This window comes from Dasypus novemcinctus, chromosome 1 (assembly GCF_030445035.2).
Source record: "Dasypus novemcinctus isolate mDasNov1 chromosome 1, mDasNov1.1.hap2, whole genome shotgun sequence".
NCBI classification, from domain to species: Eukaryota; Metazoa; Chordata; class Mammalia; order Cingulata; family Dasypodidae; genus Dasypus; species Dasypus novemcinctus.
This window is the reverse complement of record NC_080673.1, coordinates 128704788-128728324: the sequence shown is the minus strand read 5'-3', so window position 1 is coordinate 128728324 and position 23537 is coordinate 128704788. Positions and strand designations below refer to the sequence as shown.

Below are 23537 nucleotides of genomic sequence, written 5' to 3'. Positions count from 1 at the left end.
CAGCAGAGTGACTATAACACAAATGCTTCCCACACATAGCTAGGTGGTGCGCTAGGGCTTTGCGTGCATCATCTCATTTAATCCTCACAACAGCCCTGTGAAGTGTGTGCTATTTAAGGGAACTTGCTGAAGGGCCTTCAGCCAGGAGAGGGTGGAGTCATACTCAAACCCAAAGACCCAGTTCACAGCCACTACATTCACTTGCCTCAGTCAGCGTAACAGATAATAGAACCTACTGCATGGACAACTGGGAATTCCATGAGATGAGGGATGCAAAGGACAGAACCCAGCACCTAGTAAACACAAATAAACATCAGGGGGTGGGGTTATTGTGGTTATTGGTATTATTGCCATATTCATTGTTTTCACATCAGTCTGTGTACCAGCCTGGAGGACAGTATAATATAGTGACTGAGATGAGAACTGTAGAGTCAGAAGATCTGGAATTCAAATCTCAACTCTGCCACTTACTATAATACGTAACTTTTCTTGGTTTCAGATCTGTAAAATTACTTTAATAACCAATCCATCTCATAGGGTTGCTGAAAGGATTAAAAGAGAAATACAAGTAAGACACTTAAGGACCATGCCTGGCACATATGAAGTGCTCAACAGGTGTTGGTTATCATTGTCATCAATATCCTGATTTCAGTTTTGGGAATTCATTCATATAGATGTGTTGATTTGCATTATACATAAGTAAACATTATAATCATGGATTTATGCAGTTACCTATTTATGGAAATGCAAAGAAACATTGTGTTATATTTAATATAATAAAGCATCAATTGTAGCTAATATCTACATTAAAGTACTTTTTAAGATTCCATCTGGGGGGAGAAAAAATGATTCAAAAGAAGTTTAAACATACAAATCAAAGAAAACAAAGGTGTACAAAAGTCAAGTGTCTGATGTCTGGTTCAGACCAGGGGCAGGGTGAGATTTGTAAAGAGCTCTGAGTAGCAATAGAAGCAGCTAACAAAAGGTTTCTCCCAGGGACAGCTTGAAGAAGCAGAGGGTCTGAAGTTTCCCCATTCTCTTTAGTTTCTTAAAAACATAGAGAATCAAAGCCTTCAATTTAACAAGAGTCCACTCAGCTGTGTGGACTAATCTAGTGTCAGTGCCAAAATACTCAAGGTCAGCAAGTCATGGTTAGGAACTTACTGCACTAGCCTGAAAGAAGAATGATCAAGATGTGACAGATTTAAGATGAATTTCGGAGGCAGAGTCAGTAGCAGATGAGGGTAGAATAAGAGAAGAAAAATTAAAGAGTGTCTGCTCTATTTCTTTGTGGGGTTCTTGGCTATATTGTGGAGCACCAGCCATGACAGGGTGAAAAAGAGGAACTTAGAACAGTGGGGTTTAAGAGCATGAGCAGTGGCAATCACAGACCTAGGTTTGAGCTGGAAACAATTAAAATATTTCACCAAGCAATTCTACAAGTTGAATGATACAAATGAACCTATACGTATTTCCATCTGATGTCAAGCCACAAAGACATTGTCGTTAAAACCCCCTGGATGGTTGTCCTCATGAGCATGTCTGTAGGAAGGGAGAAAGTAATTTCTTTCATTAAACATAGTGACCTAGATGTTACATGTATCACTCCTCATAGCCTGTTGGCTGAAATGATTTCTTCATTTATACGCTTAGAATTTTGTGTGTGTGTCTTGTCTCCACAACTATATTATACACTCCTGTAATAGTTCACCTTGTAATTCTTTTCTGTCCCCCTGAGGTCTCTCTGCAACCCAGGTGTAACTGATATGGGACTGAACTTGGAAATTGGAATGGTTCTGTTCCAATTATATTAAGATCCTAATCCTGTTTTTTGTTTTGCTTTTTCTTAGTATTTTGAAATAATTTTAGACTCAGAAAAGTTGCCAACATAGTACAGGAATTTCCTATTATATCCTTCTCCTAGTTTCCCCTAACCTTGTTAATATTTTTTTAATCACCGTAGTACAAACATCAAAACTAAGAAATTAGCATTGGTGTAATACTATATTCTATTGGTATAATAGTAGATTGGTATACTAGATAGTATATGGTGTAATTGTAGACTTTATAGACCATAACTCTAGTCTTTATTCAGATTTCACCTATTTTTCCACTAATATCCTTTTTTCTGTTCCAGGATGTGATCAAGGATCCTACATTGTATTTGTCATGTTTCCTTAGTCTTCTCCAATCTATGACAGTTCCTCAGTCTTTCCTTCTCTTTTATGACCCTGCCACTTTTGAAGACTACTTGTCAGTTGTTTTGTAGAATTTCTTTCAAATTGAGCTTATCCTATAATTTCTCATGATTGCATTGAGGTTATAAAGCATTTGGGCAAGAATACTACAGTGTTTATTTAGCGCCAGGAGTTACATAATGTCCATGTGTCTTATTACTGGTAGTGTTAACCTTTATTACTTGGTTAAGGCTTCCAGGTCTCTACTCTAAAGTTACTATTTTTCCCTTTGCAATTAATAAATATCTTGGGGAAGATAACTTTGAGGCTATGCAAATATGCCTTTCTCCTCAAACTTACACCAATTTTAGCATCTGTTGTGGCTATTTCCTGGAACAATTATAACTTGATGTTCTAAAGATTACTTTGTGTTTCTTTCATATGTTCTATATTTAATAATTGGAGTCCTTCTATAAGAAAGAGCTGCCCCTCTATCTCCATTTATTTATTTGTTTTAGTAAGAGCTCCTTGAAATTTACTTTATTCTATGAGTAATAATCCAGTACTATTCCAAACTGTTCCATCTTTGGTCACTGAGAGCTCTTTCAAGCTGGGTCTGTTTTGAATCCTGTATTATAACATGGAAAGGTTGAGGTCCCAATGTCTCGTTCTTTCACGTAGAACAGACCATGATGTGCTTATCATCGTCTTAGGGGTCTTACCTGTGTTGAGATGTGAGGTTTGTAGTGGGCATGAACAAAACTAATTTCTTTTTATTCCTAATAAAATTTTATTGAAGACAATCATTCACACATGAACATACATAAAAGATAAGTGCACAGTAAATGTTGTGAGCCCACAAAACAATGCTAATACAGAGTGTTAATAATCAGGTGGGTTGTCGGGAAAATAAAACAAAAGTAAAATATGGACTATAGCTAGTAGTAGTATTTTGAAAATGCTCTTTCATAGTCTGTATTAGTATTATGCATTTGTTAGAGTTCATGAGAAAGCATTCTCATGTTTGTCCTGCTAACCACAGTCCAACTTCCACCACTGGGTTCCCTGTGTCACACAATCCTATGCTTTGTATAATCCATTCAGCATGTGTGCTCAGTGGCTCTCATTTTCATTACAGAATGTCTTCTTCCCCTTTTAAAAAAAAATATTTTCTTACTCCCCCCCATCTCACCCCCCGTTGCTTTTTGCACTCACTGCTTTCTGTGTCCAGTTGCTGTGTGTTCTTCCTTGTCTGCTTGTCTTCTCTTTAGGCGGCACTGGAAACTGATCCTGTGACCTTCTCGAGTGGGAGAGAGGTGCTTAGCTTCTTTGCCGCCTCAGCTCCCTGGTCTGCTGTGTCTCTTATTGCCTCTCCTCTGTGTCTCTTTTTGCTGTGCCGGCCAGCACTCCATGCAGGCCAGCTTGCCTTCACCAGGAGACCCTGGGAATTGAACCCTGGACCTCCCATATAGTAGATGGGAGCCCAATTGCTTGAGCCACATCTGCTTCCCCAGAGTGTCTTCTTAATGTCCTTTATCTCTTTTGCTATATTGTCTTTCAACTTGTTGATTTGATTTAGATTTGTATGAACCTCATTAATTAGTTATCTCAAATACTGTGTCTCATCTGGGGCTCTAATATATTCTTTTGCTTGGCCCATAGCGTCCATTTTCTTAGTATGGCTTGTAAATTTCTGCTGATGTCTAGGCATCTGCTTATGAAAGCAAGTTTACTCTAATGCTCAATTTTTCTCTTTTGTGTAGGGATTTAGTGGTGGGAGGCTGTGTGTTACTGCTGTTCTTTGAGTCTTGGCTCAACGTGCTCTAGCTCTTTAGAATTGCCCTTTTAGTGCTCAAATCCAGGCCAGGGATCCAGTAATGGGTAGCAGACATGCTCTCAAGGGCCTTGGGGAGTGAGGCTGTATAACCCCAAAAGAACCTCTCTTATTTACTTTTAATTTCCTCGCATGCCCTTCCTTGGTTGGCCAGCAGGTGGTGCTTTTGGGCAGACTCTCAGAATGTGATTGCTACAACTGTGACTGGAATATTGTGACAGAAGATCCTGCCTGGAGGCTAAAAGCCTTGTAATTTAAACCCTTCCCATCTATTTCTAATCTGTCTTCCTGAAAGTCCATAAGGAAAGAAACCTCCCAAAGGGGGACTTCTGGGAAGATAGGGGATTAGAAAGACACAGGATTCATTTCTCTCCCAGAAAATAGCTAGAGGATAGCAAAAATGTCCTGGAAGAAAACTGGTCCAGGGTATAGGTCGCCAGGAGAAGACTGGACACCGCCAAGAAGAGAGAAAGGGGCAAAGGAAGAGAATCTCGACAGGAAAACTCTGTAAGTAAAAGCCACAGCTGCAGCTGCTGGCGCCCATCTCCCACCCTTGGAGCAGAGAGCTTTGAATTCTCCAGCTTCTGGCTGGCAGCTATGGTTAGAGGGGGCTACAGAGATCTACCTTCCCAGGAAAGGGCAGAGAGAGAGAGAGAGAGAGACGCAGCCTAAGGCTCACTCAACTTTTGGCCAACAAATTTGGTCTGCTGTGTCTCACAAGCCCTTTGAGGCCAGGAGGGCCTTCACCATTGTTTGCCCTGGAAGCCAGCAGGGGATGAAAGAGATCTAACTCTTGCAGACTCCGTCCTACTGAATGGGACTGGTTATTGAGAATGCAGAGGGATGTGGATTTATTTCCTACCTGGGAAAAGGGAGGGGGCTGCCAGCAGAGGTTGGAGAACAACTTTTGAAAGTCTGATTTGTGGGGCTCTGAATAGCTCTGAGGCAGGATCCTCTGTCATAGTGTTCTGGTCAGGGTTGCAGCAAACACATTAAACGTAAAGGAGAGACCTTTTCAGGCCTTTATAGCCTCCAACCCCAAGGCCCTTGACAGCAGGTATGCAACCTGTTAATGGATCCAGGGCCCAGATTTGAACAACTAACAGGGACAATCCTAAAGAGAATAGGTTGAACCAAGAATTTAAAAAATGGCAATAATAAGCCTCCTGCCACTAAATCCCTACAAAAGGGAGAGAAATTGAACATCAGATGTAATAATCTGATGCCTAGGCACCAGCAAAAAATTTTAAGCCGTACTAAGAAAATGGAAGAAATGACCCAAGCACAGGAATGTATCAAAGCCTCAGATAAGATACAGGATTTGAGATGAGTAATCAATAAGATGCACATACATTCCCAAAATCAAATTAATGAGTTGAAAGACAATATGGCTAGGAGATAACGGACATCAAGAAGACACTGAGCAAGCACAAAGAAGGATTTGAAAACCTAAATAGAAAAATAGCAGAGCTCACGGGAATGAAGGACATGATAGGTGAGATCAAAAACAGAAAAAAATAAAACATATTAGAGGCAAATAACTGCAAACTCAAAATGGTAGAGAGAATAAGTGATAGAGAAGACAGAATACCTGAGATCAAAGAAAAAGAAGAACAGAGAAAAGAATGGAAAAAATTAAGCAGGCGCTTAGGGAGTTAAATTATAACATGAACCGCAGTACATATCATGGGAGTTCCAGAAGGAGAAGTAAAGGGAAAAGGGGCAGAAAGAGTATTTGAGGAAATAATGGTTGAAAAAGTCCCAACTCACATGAAAGTAATAATTTTACATGTCTAAGAAGCACACCATGCCCCAATCAGAACAACCTCTCTCTTCATGATTGGATAGTGTAGGTTGCTCATGTGTTTCTAGTAGTTTGTCTATTTTGTCTACATTGTCTAGTTTGTTGGTATACAATTGTTCACAGTATCCTCCTATGATCTCACTTATTTCTGTGGGGTCAGTGGCAATGTCCCCCTCTCATTTCTGATTTTATTTGCACCTTTCTTTTTTTTCTTCATCAGTCTAGCTAAGGGCCTGTCAATTTTGTTGATATCAGAGATTCAACTTTTGGTTTTGTTGGTTCTTACTATTGTTTTTTTTGTTCTCAATTTCATTTATTTCTGCTCTGGTCTTTATTATTTCTTTCCTTCAGCTTGGTTTGTGGTTAGTTGCTGTTCTTTCTCTAGTTCCTCCAGGTGGGCAGTTAGGTCTTTGGTTTTAGCTATTTCTCTTTATTTAATGTAAGCATTGGGGACTATAAATTTCTCTCTCAGGATTGCCTTTGCTGTATCCCATAGATTTACTTTTAATCTGTAGATTTATTGTTTGTATTTTTAAATGAATTTTAAAATATAAATTTTTTTAAAGTGAAGAATATCAGGTACTTCCTTTTGAATAACACAAGGGATATAATGTTGGCTTCCTTTTTTTAGCTTAGGTTGTATTTTTATCTGATAATAACATTTTATAATGTTAATGTATATTTGTTCAGTTTAAAGAAAAGCAGTCTTATATATGCATTATTACCCATACTTCTATTTCATATGAGGTTTCACTATGCTATACATATACATGACCTTAATATACATGACCTTAGACTTTCCCTTTCAAACACTGTCTTACCCATATCATAGCACTGCTAGTTACAAACACTATGTTCTTTACCATTCTATTCCCATGTTGTGTTCTTGTTTACATTCATCTCAAGATATTTACTGATTTCTCTTGCACTGTTTTCTTTGACCCACTGACTATTTAGGATTATAGATATCCTCCATATATTTGTGAATTTCCCCTTTTTCTGTCTGTTTTGATGAAAGAATGTTTTTTTGTATACTTTCAGTCTTTTTTAATTCATGGAGACCTGTCTTGTGACCGAACATATGATTTACCCTGGAGAGGGATCCCTGAACACACGAATAGAATGTAAATCCTGTTATTGTATGGTGTAATGCTTTGTAAATGTCCATTAGGTCTAGTTAATAAATTATATTATTCAAACTTCCTATTGTCTTACTTATTCTCTGTCCAGATATTCTATCCAATGCTGAGAGTGGTGTTTTGAAGTCTACAACTATTATTTTAGAGACATCTATTTTTTTTAACAAATCAATTTTATTGATACATATTAATAAAACATACAATTCACCCAAAGTGTACAATCAGTGGTATTTGGTATAATCACATAGTTGTGCATTCATCACTTCAATCAAAATTAGAGCACTTTTATTATTTCAACAATAATGAAAAACAGACAAACAAGAAAATTCTTTACTTCTCAATATCCCTTCAATTTTTTTGTTTTTGTTTTTGTTTTAGGAGGTACCTGGGATTGAACCTAGGTTCTGGTACATGGGAAGCAAGCTCCCAACCATGGAGCTACATCCGCTACCCAGTGGGAGTTGGTTTTTTTTTATTTGTTTGTTTGTTTGGTTTTAAGAGGTACCAGGGATTGAACCTGGGACCTCATCCATGGGAAGCAGGTGTTCACCGCTTGAGCTACACCTGCTCCCCTTCCCCCCTCAGTTTTTGCAGTGCATACCTCATGTATTTTGGGTCACCCAGGTTAGGTGCATAAATACTTATTATAGTTATTTCTTTTTGATGAATTGCCCCCTTTATTAATATGTAATGACCGTGTTCATCCCTTACAACCATTTTACATTTAAAACGTTTTTTGTCTGATAATAGTATAAGTACTTCAGATCTCTTTTGAATACTTTGCATGAAATATCTTTTCCCAACCTTTCACTTTCAACCTGATTGTATCCTAACATCCGAGGTGAGTCTCTTGTATACAGCATATGGATGGTTCATATATTTTTATCTATTCTGTCAATCTATGTCTTTTGATTGGGAAATTCAATCTGTTAATGTTCAGTGTCATTATTATAAAGGCATTATTTACTTTGTCCATTTTATCCTTTGGCTTTTCATTGTCATATCTTACTATTGTCTGTCTTTTTACCCTTTAAGTTACCTTTACTAGTAATCTTCATTTCTATACTCTTTTCTAAGTCTCTCATCCTTGTTTTTTTCTTTCAGGCTACAGCACTCCTTTTAGTATCTCTTGTAAATCTGATCTTTCAATAACATATTCTCAGTTTTTGTTTGTCTGTGAAGGCTTTAAACTTACCCTCATTTTTTAAGGATAGAATTCTTGGCTGGCAGTTTTTCTCTTTAAGTACCTTAAAATACATCATACCACTTTGTTCTTGCCTTCGTAGTTTCTGAAGAGAGATTGGCACTTAGTCTTATTGAGGTTCCCTTGTATGTGATGCTTTGCTTTTCTCTTGCTGCTTTCAGAATCCTCTCTTTATCTCTGTTATTTGTCATTCTGAATTGTAGGTATCTCAGAGTAGGTCTATTCATATTGATTATGTTTGGGTTGTGTTGTTCTTTTTGGTTAGTGATAATTATGTCTTTCATGAGGGCTGGGAAGTTTTTGGTTATTATTTCCTCAAATATTCTTACTGCCCTTTTTCCATTCTGTTCTCCTTCTGGAACACTGATAATGTGTATGTGCATTTCACATTGTCATTCAACTCCCCAAGACCCTGCTCTATTTTTTCCATTCTTTTCTCTTTCTGTTCTCCTGTCTTTTCAAGTTCACCCATACATGGTGTATTAGTCAACCAAAAGATGTGCTGATGCAAAGTACCAGAAATCTGTTGGCTTTTGTAAAGGATATTTATTTGGAAAAGAAGCTTACTGTTACAAGGCCCTAAAGAGTCCAGCTCAAAGTTACTTCCTGACCAAACTCTGTTGCCACATGTTGAAGCAGGGTGGTGGGCAATGTCTGCGAGAGTTCAGCCTTCTCTTCCTCTTAAGGCCTAAGGCTCGTCTCTTAGGGCGTCTCAGCTGCTCTGTTCTCTTCACAAGGTCAGCTGTGAACTATCAGGTGAATGCCTCATCTCTCCCTGGGCTTCAGCGTCAAAACCAAGTTCTCTCCTCTGCCGTGTCTTTTTCTGTGTATGTACTTGTCTGCATTCTTTATTGAGTGTCTATTTATATAGCCTCCCCCGATGGAGAAGGGATTCAACCCTGCGTGCTCTAATGATGCGGTCTTACCAAAGCCCTAATCTTACTTTAATAAAGTAAAAGTGAAACCTCTGAATTTAATACAATCATGGGGTGACACACCCAGAGGAACAGACTGGTTTACAAGCATAATCAATATCTCTTTTTGGAATTCATAAATAATATCAAACTGCTACACATGGTGATATTTTATGTGCTCTGTAAAGTACGTAAAGATGAGTGAATAATAGAAGTGCATGGTTTGACTCTGAATCCATCCTCAAATGAGCTGCAAGTTTCGTTCAGACTGCACTCTACACTTGCCTTGGCAACGGGTCCTATCCCCATGCTTTCCACGTCATGCTCTCAGGACAGTGTGCCTTAGAAAGCATCTAGGTTTATAGCCATGGTTAGTTACCGAACTAGAACTGCTGTCTCAATAGGTCACTGCTTCCTATTTAACTGAAACAGAAGTCATCACCCTTTACAAATAAAGCAAACAAGATACAATCAGATTTATTGTTTTATTTCCTCATCTGGGGCTAGAAATATGCTTCCTAACTGTGGGAGCTGAAAACAATTAACTCACTTTTGCAGACAGTGACATTTTTGCGTGTGGAGGAGGATGGCAGCATGGCAGAGAGGATCATTTAAGGAAACTTGATTTCAGTTTGATGCGTTTTAACAGCAGATGATTTTCCTTGGTTCCCTTTTCCTCCTGCCCACAAATAGAAGTCTGTTATTTCTAAGCCTCGTGTTCAAGATACTGGTTCTGCTCAGGAAAAGCTATTCAGGGTCACCTTCTCTTCTTCCCTCTTCTAAAGCAGAAATTGAACTTTAATTGGCCAATTTGCAGTCTGACTGAGAATGAGTCCCTCCCACTTGTACTGGTGGAGCTTAGTGAGTTCAGGGCAGCTCAGTCTGCCTCACTAGAGGCACATGGAATTTGGGGGAAGGCTTCACAAACCAGGGAAGAGCAGACAGAGCAGAAGCACAGTGAAATGGCTTTTTATCCCACTTCTGAATATGATCTCCAGGTGGCCAGAGGGTTTCTATCTAGGATGTTTCTGTTTGCTGCAGGGTAAGTCCAGTACTTAAATGAATGAAATTCAGAAGTTTTCATTGCTGGGTTCTCAACTAATGAGCCTTTAACAGGTGTCTCTTTGATATTGTGCCCTGCTTATAAAGAAAAATAAACAACCACAGGATAAGTGTAAGCCTGTTTCTATAAATTTTAATGAACATTCTTATTGTTTGAGCACCTCACATAATTCACTGTACTACTAATATTGCTGTTTGGGAGTGTTTGACCATTCTTTCTCATTTATACAGTCATCATGATTCTTATAATGCTGTTTCTAGAGTGAGTTTTCTCCCATTCACATTGGCAAATGCTTTGTGTTGTGTACTTCATGGTTTTGCTTCTCCCATTTCCTTGGGGGATTTCAGGGTATCTCTTTCTGTTTCTCACAGTGAATGGTACATACTTTACATGCTAGTAGCTAAGCCCCTCTTTGTATGCATCGCCAATATTTGTGTGAAGTAAAGGTACCATCTTTTCCATTGAACTTTGAGTCATACAGGAAAAGAAGAGTTGATTATTGAGATTGCCAACTGTACATTATTATCATAATGGAATGTTTAAGTACTTCATTTTCTTTTCCCTTATTCATAATAAAATTTGAATTCCACTCTTAACCTTTTCTCATGTAATCTTGAGTAGAAATTTTTGTTTAGAGCTGTGCTTATTGGCAGTCCTCGCTTCTAGGGATGCTTTTACTTCTTAAAAGAAAGTATGGTATGGAAAAGAATGGGTGGATGCAGCAGTATGGTGATGTTCTAGAGCTCAGGCTGCCTTGAGTATTTCTTTTATGATTATAGGCACTTAACTATTATTATTATATGCCAAAGGTTAAAAAGAAAAGATAAATGCTTATATTATAAAATGCACTCATATATGGAGAGAAAGGATCACAGGGCTGGTTTTTCAGGTTTTATTTGGCATTCTTTCATTTGAAAGTGAATAAGAGAGCATTCTTCTGAGTTTTTAATACAGTCTCTCCAACAGTGTCAGGTTATGTGTGGGTGATGGTTAAACTCCTTTTATAAAATTTGTTATGGAAAATATTGTAGGTCAAAACTGAGGCGCTGAGCAAGTGTTCTTAAAGTCTCCTACATTTTCAGTTGCTCTGCCTTAAAACCTTCACTATTTTTTTTCATTCACATTCCAATCGTATTTGGAAACTTTGTTTTAATGCATAATTCCTTTCCAGTATGATTACTTTAAAACATAGATTTCTCTTTTTGATCATTGCTTATGTCTTTTATTAAAATTAATGCATTCTGTCCTTCTCTTTGTTTTCTTTGTGCCTTTAACTTCTTATTGGCAGCTTCTCAAAGATGAGGAGAAAGATAGTGAAATAGAGAGGAGTAGAACAACTGACACTGCATCAGACTTACTCCAAAAGAGAATTCAGTTTCTTTAGATTTGCTGGTAGTGGGAGAGGGAGAGAAGGGGTGCCGGGAGGCATTTGTTTTTGCTTATTGGAGTAATGTTTTTTAAAAAGCATTACCGAAAGGTAAGGCCTCTTCCTCACAAAGAAATAAAACCTTTCTTTCTTTGTTCTGAGAAATGCAATTTAATTTAATCTTTGACATTTTAGAAAAAATAATTAGCTTGATTTTTGAAATATCTCAGTTGTTATCTAGATTCCTTTAAAAGTCCCGAGGGACAGTCTTCTATGGGTTTATACACTAAGATGGAGTGTTTCGTGCATTAAGTTGGGGTACTCCTCCTCTGCCACCCCCAGCCCTCTTGTCTATTGGAGGGGAGGGGAGAAAGCCATACAACCTCTTGCTGAGCTCTCGGAGCTGCTCCTGACTTCTACCGACAGGAGTTCTCTGGAAGAGCCCCCAGACATCTTCTCTCAAAAAAGCAGCAGTAATTCAGGGGCACACACAGTATTTCCTGTTCTTTTCAGCTATCTGAGCCTACTAAGATCCATGCCATTACCTGTAGCTCTATGTGGGTATCTGTATATAGAAGAAAACCAAAACCAACGTGGAAGTGATTTCTCCTCTCTAGACTCCAGCATCATATTCTATAGCGCAGAGAGGTATTAGAGAAGAAAATTCTAAAATTGTCGTATCTGATACCTGAAGAAGTCTGTAGAAATCCCAATCCTTTCTTCCTTCCTCAAACCCATAAAATGTCTGGATCCAAATTGAGAGTTGAGTAGGGAAGACTGTTTATTGATAATTAGAGCTTGTGCTATTCTATGGTAATTGAGTTTGAAGATGAATGAAAGACGAAGTTAAATGCTATTATAGACCACAGATGTTAGAGTATTTGTGTCAAATTCTGCCATGACTTATATGGGAATGTTGAGGTGTAGGAAGGAGAGTTGAATATTCTGATTCCTCTGTATGTATCAGAATTGGGGGTGGGGAGAAAGAAAGGAATATTGAGAAAAAGCCCATTTCAGTATCCTCACCCACTGGTGACTAAGTGAAAAACACTTATCCCCATTCCTCTTATTTATTGTAATATTTTTATGTGGTACTCAATGAAATTTAATCTTTAAAAAAAGTTTCTGAATGAAGGGTGAAGAGATGAAACTAGTAGCAAAAGCAGTGTTGGGAGTTTTTTTACCTTTTATGCAAATTTTATGCCCTAGTGTTTTATGTCTGTATGTTAGCAGTCTTCGCTTTGACTTACGATTCCGTTTTCAAAGCCAAAAGTCCCTAGGGCTTTTATCAGGATGTGACATTTAAAAAGAACCTCTCTTTCCAGAAAGGACGGTGTGTCACTGTGGGGTTATATTACCTCATGCATACCTTTCTACCCACTAAATCACTTTTTTTTAAGATACAGATATTAGTGAGGCAATTATAAAAAATCTTGGAAAAGTTTGTTCTTTAGATTTTTTTGTGAAGCCAATAAAGTCTGAAGAACAACCTAGAGGAAACCAGAAGTAGTCTGGTAGGAACTAGAAGTTTAGAGGGCTAAAGAATTTCTCAAAAACAAAGCCGTGTCAAGGGATAATTACCACATTTTTTTTTTGTATTTTGAAAGATAGTGGGGTTTTTCTACTCTTAAAAATTCTTTAGAACTTTTCTTTCTCTTTTTAGGCATTTTAAAATTTTATATTTCAAAACATGAAATTCTTGAACTCTGTCTCCTGTGAACATTTAAAAAATGTATCTCAACATAGAATAATTTTTTATTGCAGAAAGTTCTGTCTGGATTTATGAGTGAATAGTGCTGTGAGTTCAGTTTATAGTGTAGCTTGACTTGGTCATAGTTTTCAGTTGCTACTATTCTGCCTTTTTTTAATTATAAATTACTGTTAATTCAGATTCCTTGCTGTCAATCATACATTTTTTAAAAAGATTTATTTATTTATTTACCAACCCCCTCCCCCCTTGTTTTTGGTTCACTATTGTCTGTTTTTTGTGTGCTCTCTGTATCTCATCATCTTTTAGGAGACACCAGGATCCAAACCCAGGACCTCCCATTAGGGAGGAGGTGCCCAGTTGCTTGAGCCACATCCACTCCCTGCTTGTTCTGTCTCTCATTGTGTTTCCTCATTGCGTCATCTCATTGTGTCAGCTCGCTGCATGATCCCATCACATCTGCTCACGGTACTAGACTGTCATGTCATTTGCTGTCTTGCTTGTCTTCTTTAGGAGGCACTGGGAACTGAGCCTGAGATCTCTCATGTGGGAGGTAGACACCTAACTGCTTGAACCACATCTCCCTTTTTTCTTCTTTTAGATTTATTTCTCATACATTTTATCATCAGTAATCAGTATTAGGGGCTTACACTGTTCTTCTAAAAAGGAAATGCTTAAAAAGGCATTGTTCAAATATGAATTGTCCATTCTTTTATAACTAAAGAAGATATATAATCCTCCCCAAAATTATTTGTACGGTGACATTTGATTTTCATTGTGTGTTTGTTTCCTCTGCATTTCCCCTTTGAACCAGTTCTGCTCAATTCTGCAGATATATCTACATATGTAGACACCGGTATTTGGGCATAGTTATCCATTGCAGCATTATTTACAATAGCAAAAGACTGGAAACCATTTGGTAATAGATGGTGGTGATGGTAGCACAACACTATACATAATTAATAGCGCTGAATTATATATTTGAATGTGGTTAAAAGGTGAAATTTTGGTTGTGTATATTTACTAGAATAAAAATTTTAAAAATGCATAGGACTGTACAACACAAGCAGTGAACGCAAATGTAAACCATGAACTATAGTTAATAGTACAATGATAAAAATGTGCTTTCCTCAATGGTAACATATGCAAGGTATCAATAACAGTGTGGACAGCGAATGGACACAGAGAGCAGAAGGGGGGAGGGGAAGGGGAGAAAAATAAATAAAAAATAAATCTTTGAAAATAAAAAAATAATAGTATGGGATAGGGAAATCCTGTACTTTATGCATGATTTTTTGGTAAATCTACAACTTCACTTATAAATTTAAAAAAAAACAAACTGGAAACCAAAAAGTGTTTACAAAAAAGGATCTGATTAAATAGATATGATCTGTGCACACAGTGGACCACTGAGCAGCCTCTAGGTACTGGGGAAGGTCTGGAAGTATTGATATAGAAGGTCTCTGGTATGTATCCACCACACAAAAGCAATGTATGGAGCACTGCATGGAATTCGTTAAGTAAAAGGGGTGAGATGAGACTATATGTTCATATTTGCTTGTATTTGCATAACAAAATGTTTAGAAAGGATACACAACAAAATTAGTGGTAGCAGTAGGGGGCAAGATGAATGTGTGGATTAGTTACCTATTCAAAAGAATATATGAAGAAAATGTGGAAAATATATTAATGTTTGATAAAATTTGGTGTTGAGTACATGGGTGTTCTTTATATTAATCTGAATACTTTTATATATGCTTTAAATAGTCCCAATTTTAAAAATAGATGAGGGAAAATAGGAAAGAAAATAGCAGTGGCATACAAAAAGAATCTTGAGAAAAAGTGTTTTATCACCTGCTGAACATATAATATTCAAGTCTATCATGATGTCCAGCAGCCCAAATCTTTGAAATGTTCATCAGATAGACCTAATGTACAGAATATATTTACATTTTTTCTTTCTTTCCTTCTTTCTTTTTTCAAAAATTTCATGACAATAGGATTGATTAGAATCCTGTAATGATGAACTTTGTCATCTAGTATAGTATTGTGCACATAGCAGATGAGAAATTACGCAGGTTAGTAAGTGGATTAAGAAATAAACTAGTGAATGATTACATGTTAGTTTACAAAATCTGCATTAACTTTTATTTAACCTAGCCCTTGAGTTTTGGAGCCTGTCAAAGGCATTTTAAAGACCATTTGCTAAATATTACTAAATTCTGCCTAATTGGATTGTAATTTTTATTTGGTGTGCTAGCTGAGTACATGATCTATTCTTATATACATATGACTCATGTACAGCTGATAATTTGCATGGTTTTATGTTAGTGCACCCAAAATACCAAAGAACAGTGTCGGCATAAAAAGGAACGCTTAGCTCTTAGACGTTTTCATTTTCCAAGTTGTGGTTCACCTTCTCCATGTATTCAAAGCCTTCCATTCCTGAGGACACCTGCAGTCCCAACTCTAATATTATCTGCTCCTCATTCACTAGGCTCCTGCCACACTCCCTGACCAGTTCCTTGAAAACTCTAAACTCAGTGTTTTCCTCCAGGCCTCTGCATTTACTGTTCCTTCTGTGCTAAGTACTCTTTCCCTAGCTCTTTGCATGACTGATTCTTTCTCATCATTTAGGTCTCAATGCTAGTATCACCCTCTCAAAGAGGCTGTTTTTGACCACTCTACCTAAAGTAGGACCTTCAGTCACACCTTCACATTACCCTGTTTTATTTACTGCAGAGCCCTTATAATTGTATATGAAAGTATCTTGCTCCTTACTTGTTTATTGTCTGCATCCCTGCTTTGTTCTTTCACCCTCACTGAACGCCTCTCCCAACTTAGAAATGAAGAGTCCAAGCTCTAAAGGCAGATACCTGAATTTTAACTGAAGCTCACTAGCCTTGTGACTGGGGGAAAGTTGCTTAGTATCCTCAGTTACTTCATTTTCCTCATTAATAGTTCTACATAATAAAGAGAGTAAAAAGGTTCAGAGAGAAATTACACAAGTGCCTAGAATGGTACTCGGCACCTAGTATGGTGGCAAATGATGTTTTGGTGAATGAATAGCTCTCTGATTGCGTTCAATACTTTGTCTTGCATCTAAGCCTCCCAATAGGATTATAAACTTGAGGCCATCAGTGACCACCACCAGCTCCTATGGTAGTTTAGGAAGGTGGAAGGCACATCGTAGGTGCTCAATAAATGCTGCTTGAAATACCTTGTACTGCTTATTACGGATTTCTCAGAAACATGCTTTGCATTACTGAATCTCTCTGTGTTATGGCAAAATCACTGCAGAAGGACACTGTGTCATTTACTAATTCCAGTTTCATCAGCCTCCCTATCCCACACAGTGAAGCTTCCTTGTTTGTGGTTAGGAATGCAACAAAAGGGCTTTGTTTGAATTACACCCACGCACAAAACTTGGTTTGCTCATTTAAAGTTAAATCGCCTTCTGACTTTTATTGATATGTTTGTGATATAATGTACTTTAGGAAAGTATTACTTTATCTTAAAGATCAAAGTGATCCCAAAATGTAAAAGCATGCTGTACTCTTTAGGAATGCCTATTAAATTATTTGCATCACTGAAAAAGTCAATAAGCAGCTGTTTGACTTTTTTGGTTACTTCAAGATAGTCACAATGAAATACATATTTAAAATGGTAGGCTATTTTTAAAAATAGTTTGTTTTTTTAATAGGTAATACTTGGATGTGGCAGAATTAGAAAGTTATGAAAGAAATAGAGTGAAAAATAAGTTCTCCCCAGAGGCAGTCACAGCTTCTAGTTTTCTAGTTTCTTATGTATCCTTCCAGAAATATGCTTTACACGAATAAAAATATGTGTGAGGGAGCAGATGTAGCTTAAATGGTCGAGTGCTGCTTCCAGTGTATGAGGTCCTGGTTTAATCCCTGGTACCTCCTAAAAACAACAATAAAAACCAAAACATACATTTGGTTATATGTTTTCCCCCCACATACTGTAGCATGCCATATTCGCATATTCACAGTTCTACTTCTTCTGTTGACACAATATATTTTGGAGATTATTTTTGGAGATCTTTCCATATCAATTTGTATAGAGCTGCCTTATCCTTTTTGGAAAGTGGATAGTGTCCATTATAGGGATGTACCATCATGGACTTAACTGGTTTGCTATTGGTGAGGTGGTTTTTCAGTCTTTTGATATATTAGTTAAAGAAAGTATTTTTGCTGTCTATCACCAAACTGCTCTTCGTTCAGGTTGTGCTATTTATAATCCCACTAGCAAGGTATGAGATGAGGGGCTAATTTTGATAGCTTTCTTCATTCTTCTTTTTCTTCATTTCATCACTTAACTGCTGTGTGTACAGTATGAAAGAATCTTATAAACCTCCTGAAACCTCCTACCATATGTTCCATGTCCAAAAGAAAGTTTGTTTGCTTGTTTAGGTATTTTTATTTGTTTGTTTAAAAATCACCCTGTTCTTCTTAAGCTATTCAACCTGGGATGAAGCCCAGACCCACCCGGAGCAAATAAATAATTACCTCTCCAATCTCCTCCAAAGAATAAGCTCCTCAAATTGGGCTTCTTGTCCTGGCGCTGCTCATCAGGCCGGGGCTTACTTTCTTAAGCATTTATTTTACACTTTCTTTAGGAATTACTTCATTTGGTCTCTCCTCCTTGAGGAAAGAGACCATATCTTCATCATGAATTCTTTTAAATATCCCTGATAAGTTTCAAGGTTTCTCATCCTCATGTATCATTTCCCTGGAGCATGTAACCTATTGCATCAATCCTTTCACATTTGCCACCTCTTCTAGGCTTTATAATGAAAATAGGGGACACTGGGTGTGAAGCTGCTCAACTTTCATCCCATCCACCCACTTTCCCACTTAGGAGCATCAACATCTTAGCTCCTCTCTTCTCTTCCTGTCTTTACTCAAGCCTAAGGTCTATACCTTCACCTTCCTCATGAGCCTTAAAGAGTGCCACCCTCCCTCCATCCTGCATCTTTAGCTGTGCCTGTGCACTCTCTCTCTCATGTATACTTGCCCAAATTTCTCGTTGTTTAAAACAAAAACACGAACAAAAGTTTTTCACTCCCTGGCTCCCTCCAGTCCTCTAGCTTACCACCCTTTTTCTCCCCTTTAGAACCAACTTTTTGTAAGAATTAGCTGTTCTTGCTGTCTTCATTTTATATCTCATTCCCTATCATATCTCTTACCCCACCGTAATCAGGCTTCTGCCCTCATCATTCCATTGCAAAAATTTTATAGTTGCCAAATGCAGGAGACATGGATCCACTCGCTTCAAACTAACCACCGTAGCGATTAGAATGGTTGACCATTTCCTCCTCCTTGCTCTTCTCCCTAGAATTCTATGAAAGTACTGTTCTTTCCTGGTTTTCCTTCTACTTCTCTGGAAACATCTTCTTGGGCTTTTCCCACATTCCTCTTCCTCTGCTTGCCCCCTAAACTGTGATGTTTCTCAGAAACTCACCCTTAAATTACCTTCTTTGTCTCCCGCTGCATTCTCTCTGAGCAGCGTGTCTTTTCTCAAAGGCTCCATGTTTTATGACTCCTAAATGGGCCTCTCGCCCAGATTTCAGTCCTGTAGACCCTACTGCCTACCATACATTTCCATGGAAAACCCCACAGACACCTCATATCCAGCATGCCCCAGAGTGAGCCATCAACTTGCCTACTCTATTTCCCTCCTCTTTCTCTCCACCTCTCACTCCCTCCGTCTAATAGTTCTTAATACGGTTATGAAACTACCGTTCTAGTTCAAGCTAGAAGCATAAAGGCCACCCTTTCTCCTTGACTCTTCTCTCTTCTACACTCCCTACCTACATCGAAATGATCACTAACACTAGGGATTCTGCCTTCTCAATGGCCCTAAGATCTGTCTTCCTTCAGTTTCATTGCCACTGCCTTAGTAGCAGGCCTTCTTATTTTACCCTAGCCAGTACAATAGCCTCAAATCTTATCTCTCTCAAATTTATTCTCCTTACAGTTATTGGCAATGTCTTCCTTACACTTAACCTTGAACATGTCCCTCCATGACTAAGGTTCCTTGGTGGCTTCCAGGTGCACAGGATGCTGTCCAATCTCTTTAGTGAGGCACACAGTTGAGTTCTTGAGATCTGTCGCCTCCTACTAAGATCTAGCCCTTCACCTACTTCTCTCCTTCTCCTTTGAGTTGTTTATACCATTTCTTGCACGTTTCCATGCCGTTATCATGCTATTCTTTTGCCCTGGATGCCCTCCTCTTCCTTTTCCTATTTTCTTCGATCTGGAGAAATCTTTCATGTTTTAGTTAAAAGTGAAGGCTTCTTGACCTAACCTTGCAGTGTTAGTGACTCCCTCCACTGTATTCATCAAGCACCTTGTCTCTATTTTGAAATCCATCACATTGCATTAGAGTGGTTTCCTTGGCCATCTCTTCTACTATACTGTGAATTATTGGGGGCTAGTGATCCCATCTTATCAGAACCCCAGTGATAGCATAGTAGCTGGCATATAAAATGTCTCTATAAATGTCCCCAGAATGAATGGGAAGGAAACTGAGCAGAGTTCTGAATAGACTTACATTTAAAATTAAGTCTTGCTATGGTCTTCAAAGCACAAAGTTAAGTGAAACAACCCCATGGCATTCTATTAATCATTCTGTGCACAGCCTCCTTTTATGCTTCAGTGTCTGATTCATTTATTTAGTTCCTGAAGTCATGCGTAACAGGGTTTGACTCCTGATTCCCACTGAGGACCGTGGGCACCAGGAAGGATTTCTAGAACTGGGTGATAAGGCAGGGGTCTAAGGCAGTGAGTAACTGGGGTTCAAGGGAGGTAGCCTAGCTTCAAGCAACTGGTTGAAGAGGCAGCAACCTAGTTTCTGGGGAGCTGGGTGTCCAAGGTCAGGGTGGGGTCAGTAGCAAGAATGCCGTGCTGTGCTGAGCCATTAACTTGGGGCTCCTGATTGCCCCCTCTGAGGAAAGGGTTGGCTTAGTTTTGGGGTGTTGCTGAATCCACAGGTGGGGGATATAGGGAATCTATTTTGAGGGTTAGAGAGCTATGGTGATTAGGAGCCAAGTAAATTATAATCATATCTCTGTGGGCTCTAATCATGAAACTTTCAACTGGGTCATCAAGAATAAAGGAAATAATGCACATGAATGTGCTTTGTAAATTTCAAAGCTTAAAAAAGATAGTATCTGCTCCTGTTGGTCTCTAGCTTTTGCATGCTACTTCCTTTCTCTAGCCCAAGGCCGTACTTCTCCTTCCTTTAGTGTTTTCTTTTTCTTTTTTTTTTTAAAGATTTATTTATTTATTTAATTTCCCCCCCTCCCCTGGTTGTCTGTTCTTGGTGTCTATTTGCTGCGTCTTGTTTCTTTGTCCGCTTCTGTTGTTGTCAGCGGCAAGGGAAGTGTGGGCGGCACCATTCCTGGGCAGGCTGCACTTTCTTTTCACGCTGGGCGGCTCTCCTCACGGGCGCACTCCTTGCGCGTGGGGCTCCCCCACGCGGGGGACACCCTTGCATGGCACGGCACTCGTTGCGCGCATCAGCACTGCGCATGGCCAGCTCCACACGGGTCAAGGAGGCCCGGGGTTTGAACCGCGGACCTCCCATATGGTAGACGGACGCCCTACCACTGGGCCAAAGTCCGTTTCCCTCTTTAGTGTTTTCTTAGTCTCCCATTGGATGAGGTCTGTTCTTCTTGGCCATGTGTTTATTCCCTGCCTTCCGGTCATAGCAGTTGCCCTGGCAGTTCCCTGCCTCACCAGCCTGGCCAGGGTCTTCCAGGCTATGGTCATAATAAGTCTCAGACCAGCCTTTCTGCCACAATTAGTGGCTCTTGATACCAATCTATGGCGCTCAGAGCTGGGCAACTCATTACTTCCAATAAATAATTCCAGCCCACTACCCTCTCTCCTGCCATTCACCCTCAGCTTCTTTCTCCTCTTATCTCACTAGCCTCTCTAAGAGACTCTTTAGCAATCATTAATAAGTGAATGATGACAGTGATACTTAACATTTACTCAGCTCTCACTGTGTGCCAGGTACAGTATTGCATTTTTAATCTCACAAAAACCCTATGAATGGATTATGTTATAATCTGGTTTTTTTGCAGCGAGGAAACTGAGTGGTTAAGAAACTTAACGAAGGAAAGCGGATGTGGCTTAACTGATAGAGTGTCCGCCTACCATATAGGATGTCCAGGGTTCAAACATGTGGTGAGCTGGCCCACGTGCAGTGCTATTGTATGCAAGGAGTGCTGTGCCATGCAGGGATGGCCCCCGTGTAGGGATGCCCCACGTGCAAGGAGTGCTTCCGGCAGTGAGAGTCACCCCGTGTGAAGAGCACAGCCTGCCCAGGAGTGGCACCACACACATGAAGAGTGATGCAGCAAGATAATGCAACAAAAAAGAGACACAGATTTCCAGTGTCACTGAGAATGCAAATAGACACAGAGGAACATACAGCGAATGGACAAAAGAAAGCAGATGGGGGGGGTGGGGAGGAAGGGGAGAGAAATAAAGAAAGAAAGAAATCTTAAAAAAAAAATTACTTGCATCAATTGGCAAATATTGGATAATTAAAAAATAAAACATTAAAAAAAAAACTTACCCAAAATTCAAAAGCTATTAAAAAAAAAACCGATAGTCTTGGGAATAGAACCCAGATGGGTCTGACCTCAAAGCTGACACCTCGAGTCACATTCCAGCCTCTCTTGATCCCCAGAGTTTTGAAAAATAATTGAATTTTTCTCCCTTTCCCTGCCTGTCTAGCATCCAGCTAATAGTCCACCTGATTATAGGCCCCTTCAATTCAATAAATGTTTATCGACTGACTGCTAAAAGTCTTTGTTCACCTGTCCTTGCTTTGCACAAGACCATTTCCTATCACTATAACCTCTTGAGAAAATCAAAATATCTTTATTTGTTAAAAATCACTTTTTGTCTTGGGAAGCCCTTCAGTGTCTCTCATGTACATTTTTAGTTGCTTCAGATTAAAATGAGCTTAACCCAGCCTCTTTTATTAATTGCTTCATTTTTTAGATGAGCAGACAGGCTTAGGGAGGGGAAGTGACATATATAGGGGCATACAGCAAGTTAAAAACAAAGCCAGGGCAAGAACCAGAGTCTCCTGACACCAAGTTGTTTTATTCTGATATACTTATTGGCATCAGGGGAATGATTTTTCATGTGTATTATAAAAGCTAATTTATTTTTTCATAGAAAAAGAATAAGTGGGTGTTTAGCCATTGGGCCAAGTACAATGAGTTGCAATGACTTATAGGTTTTATTCTCACGTACCAAAGAAGATTCCTGGATCCCATAAAAGTGTTTATGAACGGCAGAAATATTCCCAGACCCTCTTGCAGTTCAAAGAATTTTTAGCATGAAATGCTTGATAGCTCACTTCACTCTTTTACAAAAATAAAGCACAGCAACTGTCTCCTGACTCTGACCTTCTATAGTAGTAAAATCCTCATTATATTCATTCTTTGTTATTACAGTCTGCAAGCACACCCACTTTTTCCCTTTGGCTTTGTCAATTCTTTGTGTTACAAGGGCAGGATGTTTGAAAGTTGAAGTCATTGACTTGCAAAATGAGAAACTATTTTGGAGAACATTTTGTTGACTAAACTAGTATATTTGATAATACTAACACTGAAGTGGCTGCTAATTTTTATGCAATTCCTATCAAGAAATTAAAATAACCTTATTTATCCAGAGTATCAGGATATGACCAGGACTTCAAAATTGCCAGAAAGCTTTTTACCATAAATCTACACAAAGTCCCTTGGGATGTGGGATGGAATTATTGTTCCTGATTCTAAAAAACTGAATTTTTGGGGGGCATAACATACATATAACATAAAATTTGTTCCTGTGAATTTGCTTATTCTAGATATTTCATATGAGTGGAATTATATAATATTTGTCCTTTTGTGTCTGGCTTATTTCACTTAATATAATGTTAAGGTTTATCCTTAATATAATGTTCAAGGTTTATCCATTACATTGTATGTGTATAACACATTTTGTTTATCCATTCATCTGTCAGTGGACACTTGGGTTCCATCCACTTTTAACTATTGTAAATAATGTTGCTATGAACATTGGTATACAAATATCTGCTTGAATCCCTGCTTTCAGTTTTTTGGGGTGTATACCCAAAAGCGGAACCATTTTTCAATACGGATAAACAGAAACCAAGAAAGACCAAGGCTTTATGCTTTGTGTGCTTTAAATTGATAAAGCATAAAATGTTAACATTTAGGAAATCTAGGTGAAGATTATATGGGAATTCTGTGTAGTAATTTTACAACATTTTTAATG

The 23537-nt window shown here is 38.6% G+C and overlaps 1 protein-coding gene across 7 annotated transcripts in view; it reads left to right on the top strand.

Annotated features, from left to right (window-relative positions):
• Positions 1–23537, top strand: part of SHROOM3 (shroom family member 3) — a 197316-nt gene that overhangs the window by 118355 nt on the left and 55424 nt on the right. For 2 of the 7 annotated variants that reach the window (XR_011649123.1, XM_071215944.1), the window contains exon 1: positions 4397–4518. The exons of 4 other annotated variants lie outside the window; for them this stretch is intronic. Coding sequence is in view for 2 of the 3 variants with exons in the window: in XM_071215944.1 (XP_071072045.1) it covers positions 4412–4518 (107 nt within the window). In the remaining variant the exon portion in view is untranslated. Of the gene's footprint in view, positions 1–4396; positions 4519–9961; positions 10115–23537 lie in introns of those variants that run through there. One more of the 7 variants, XM_071215946.1, reaches the window with a different exon arrangement.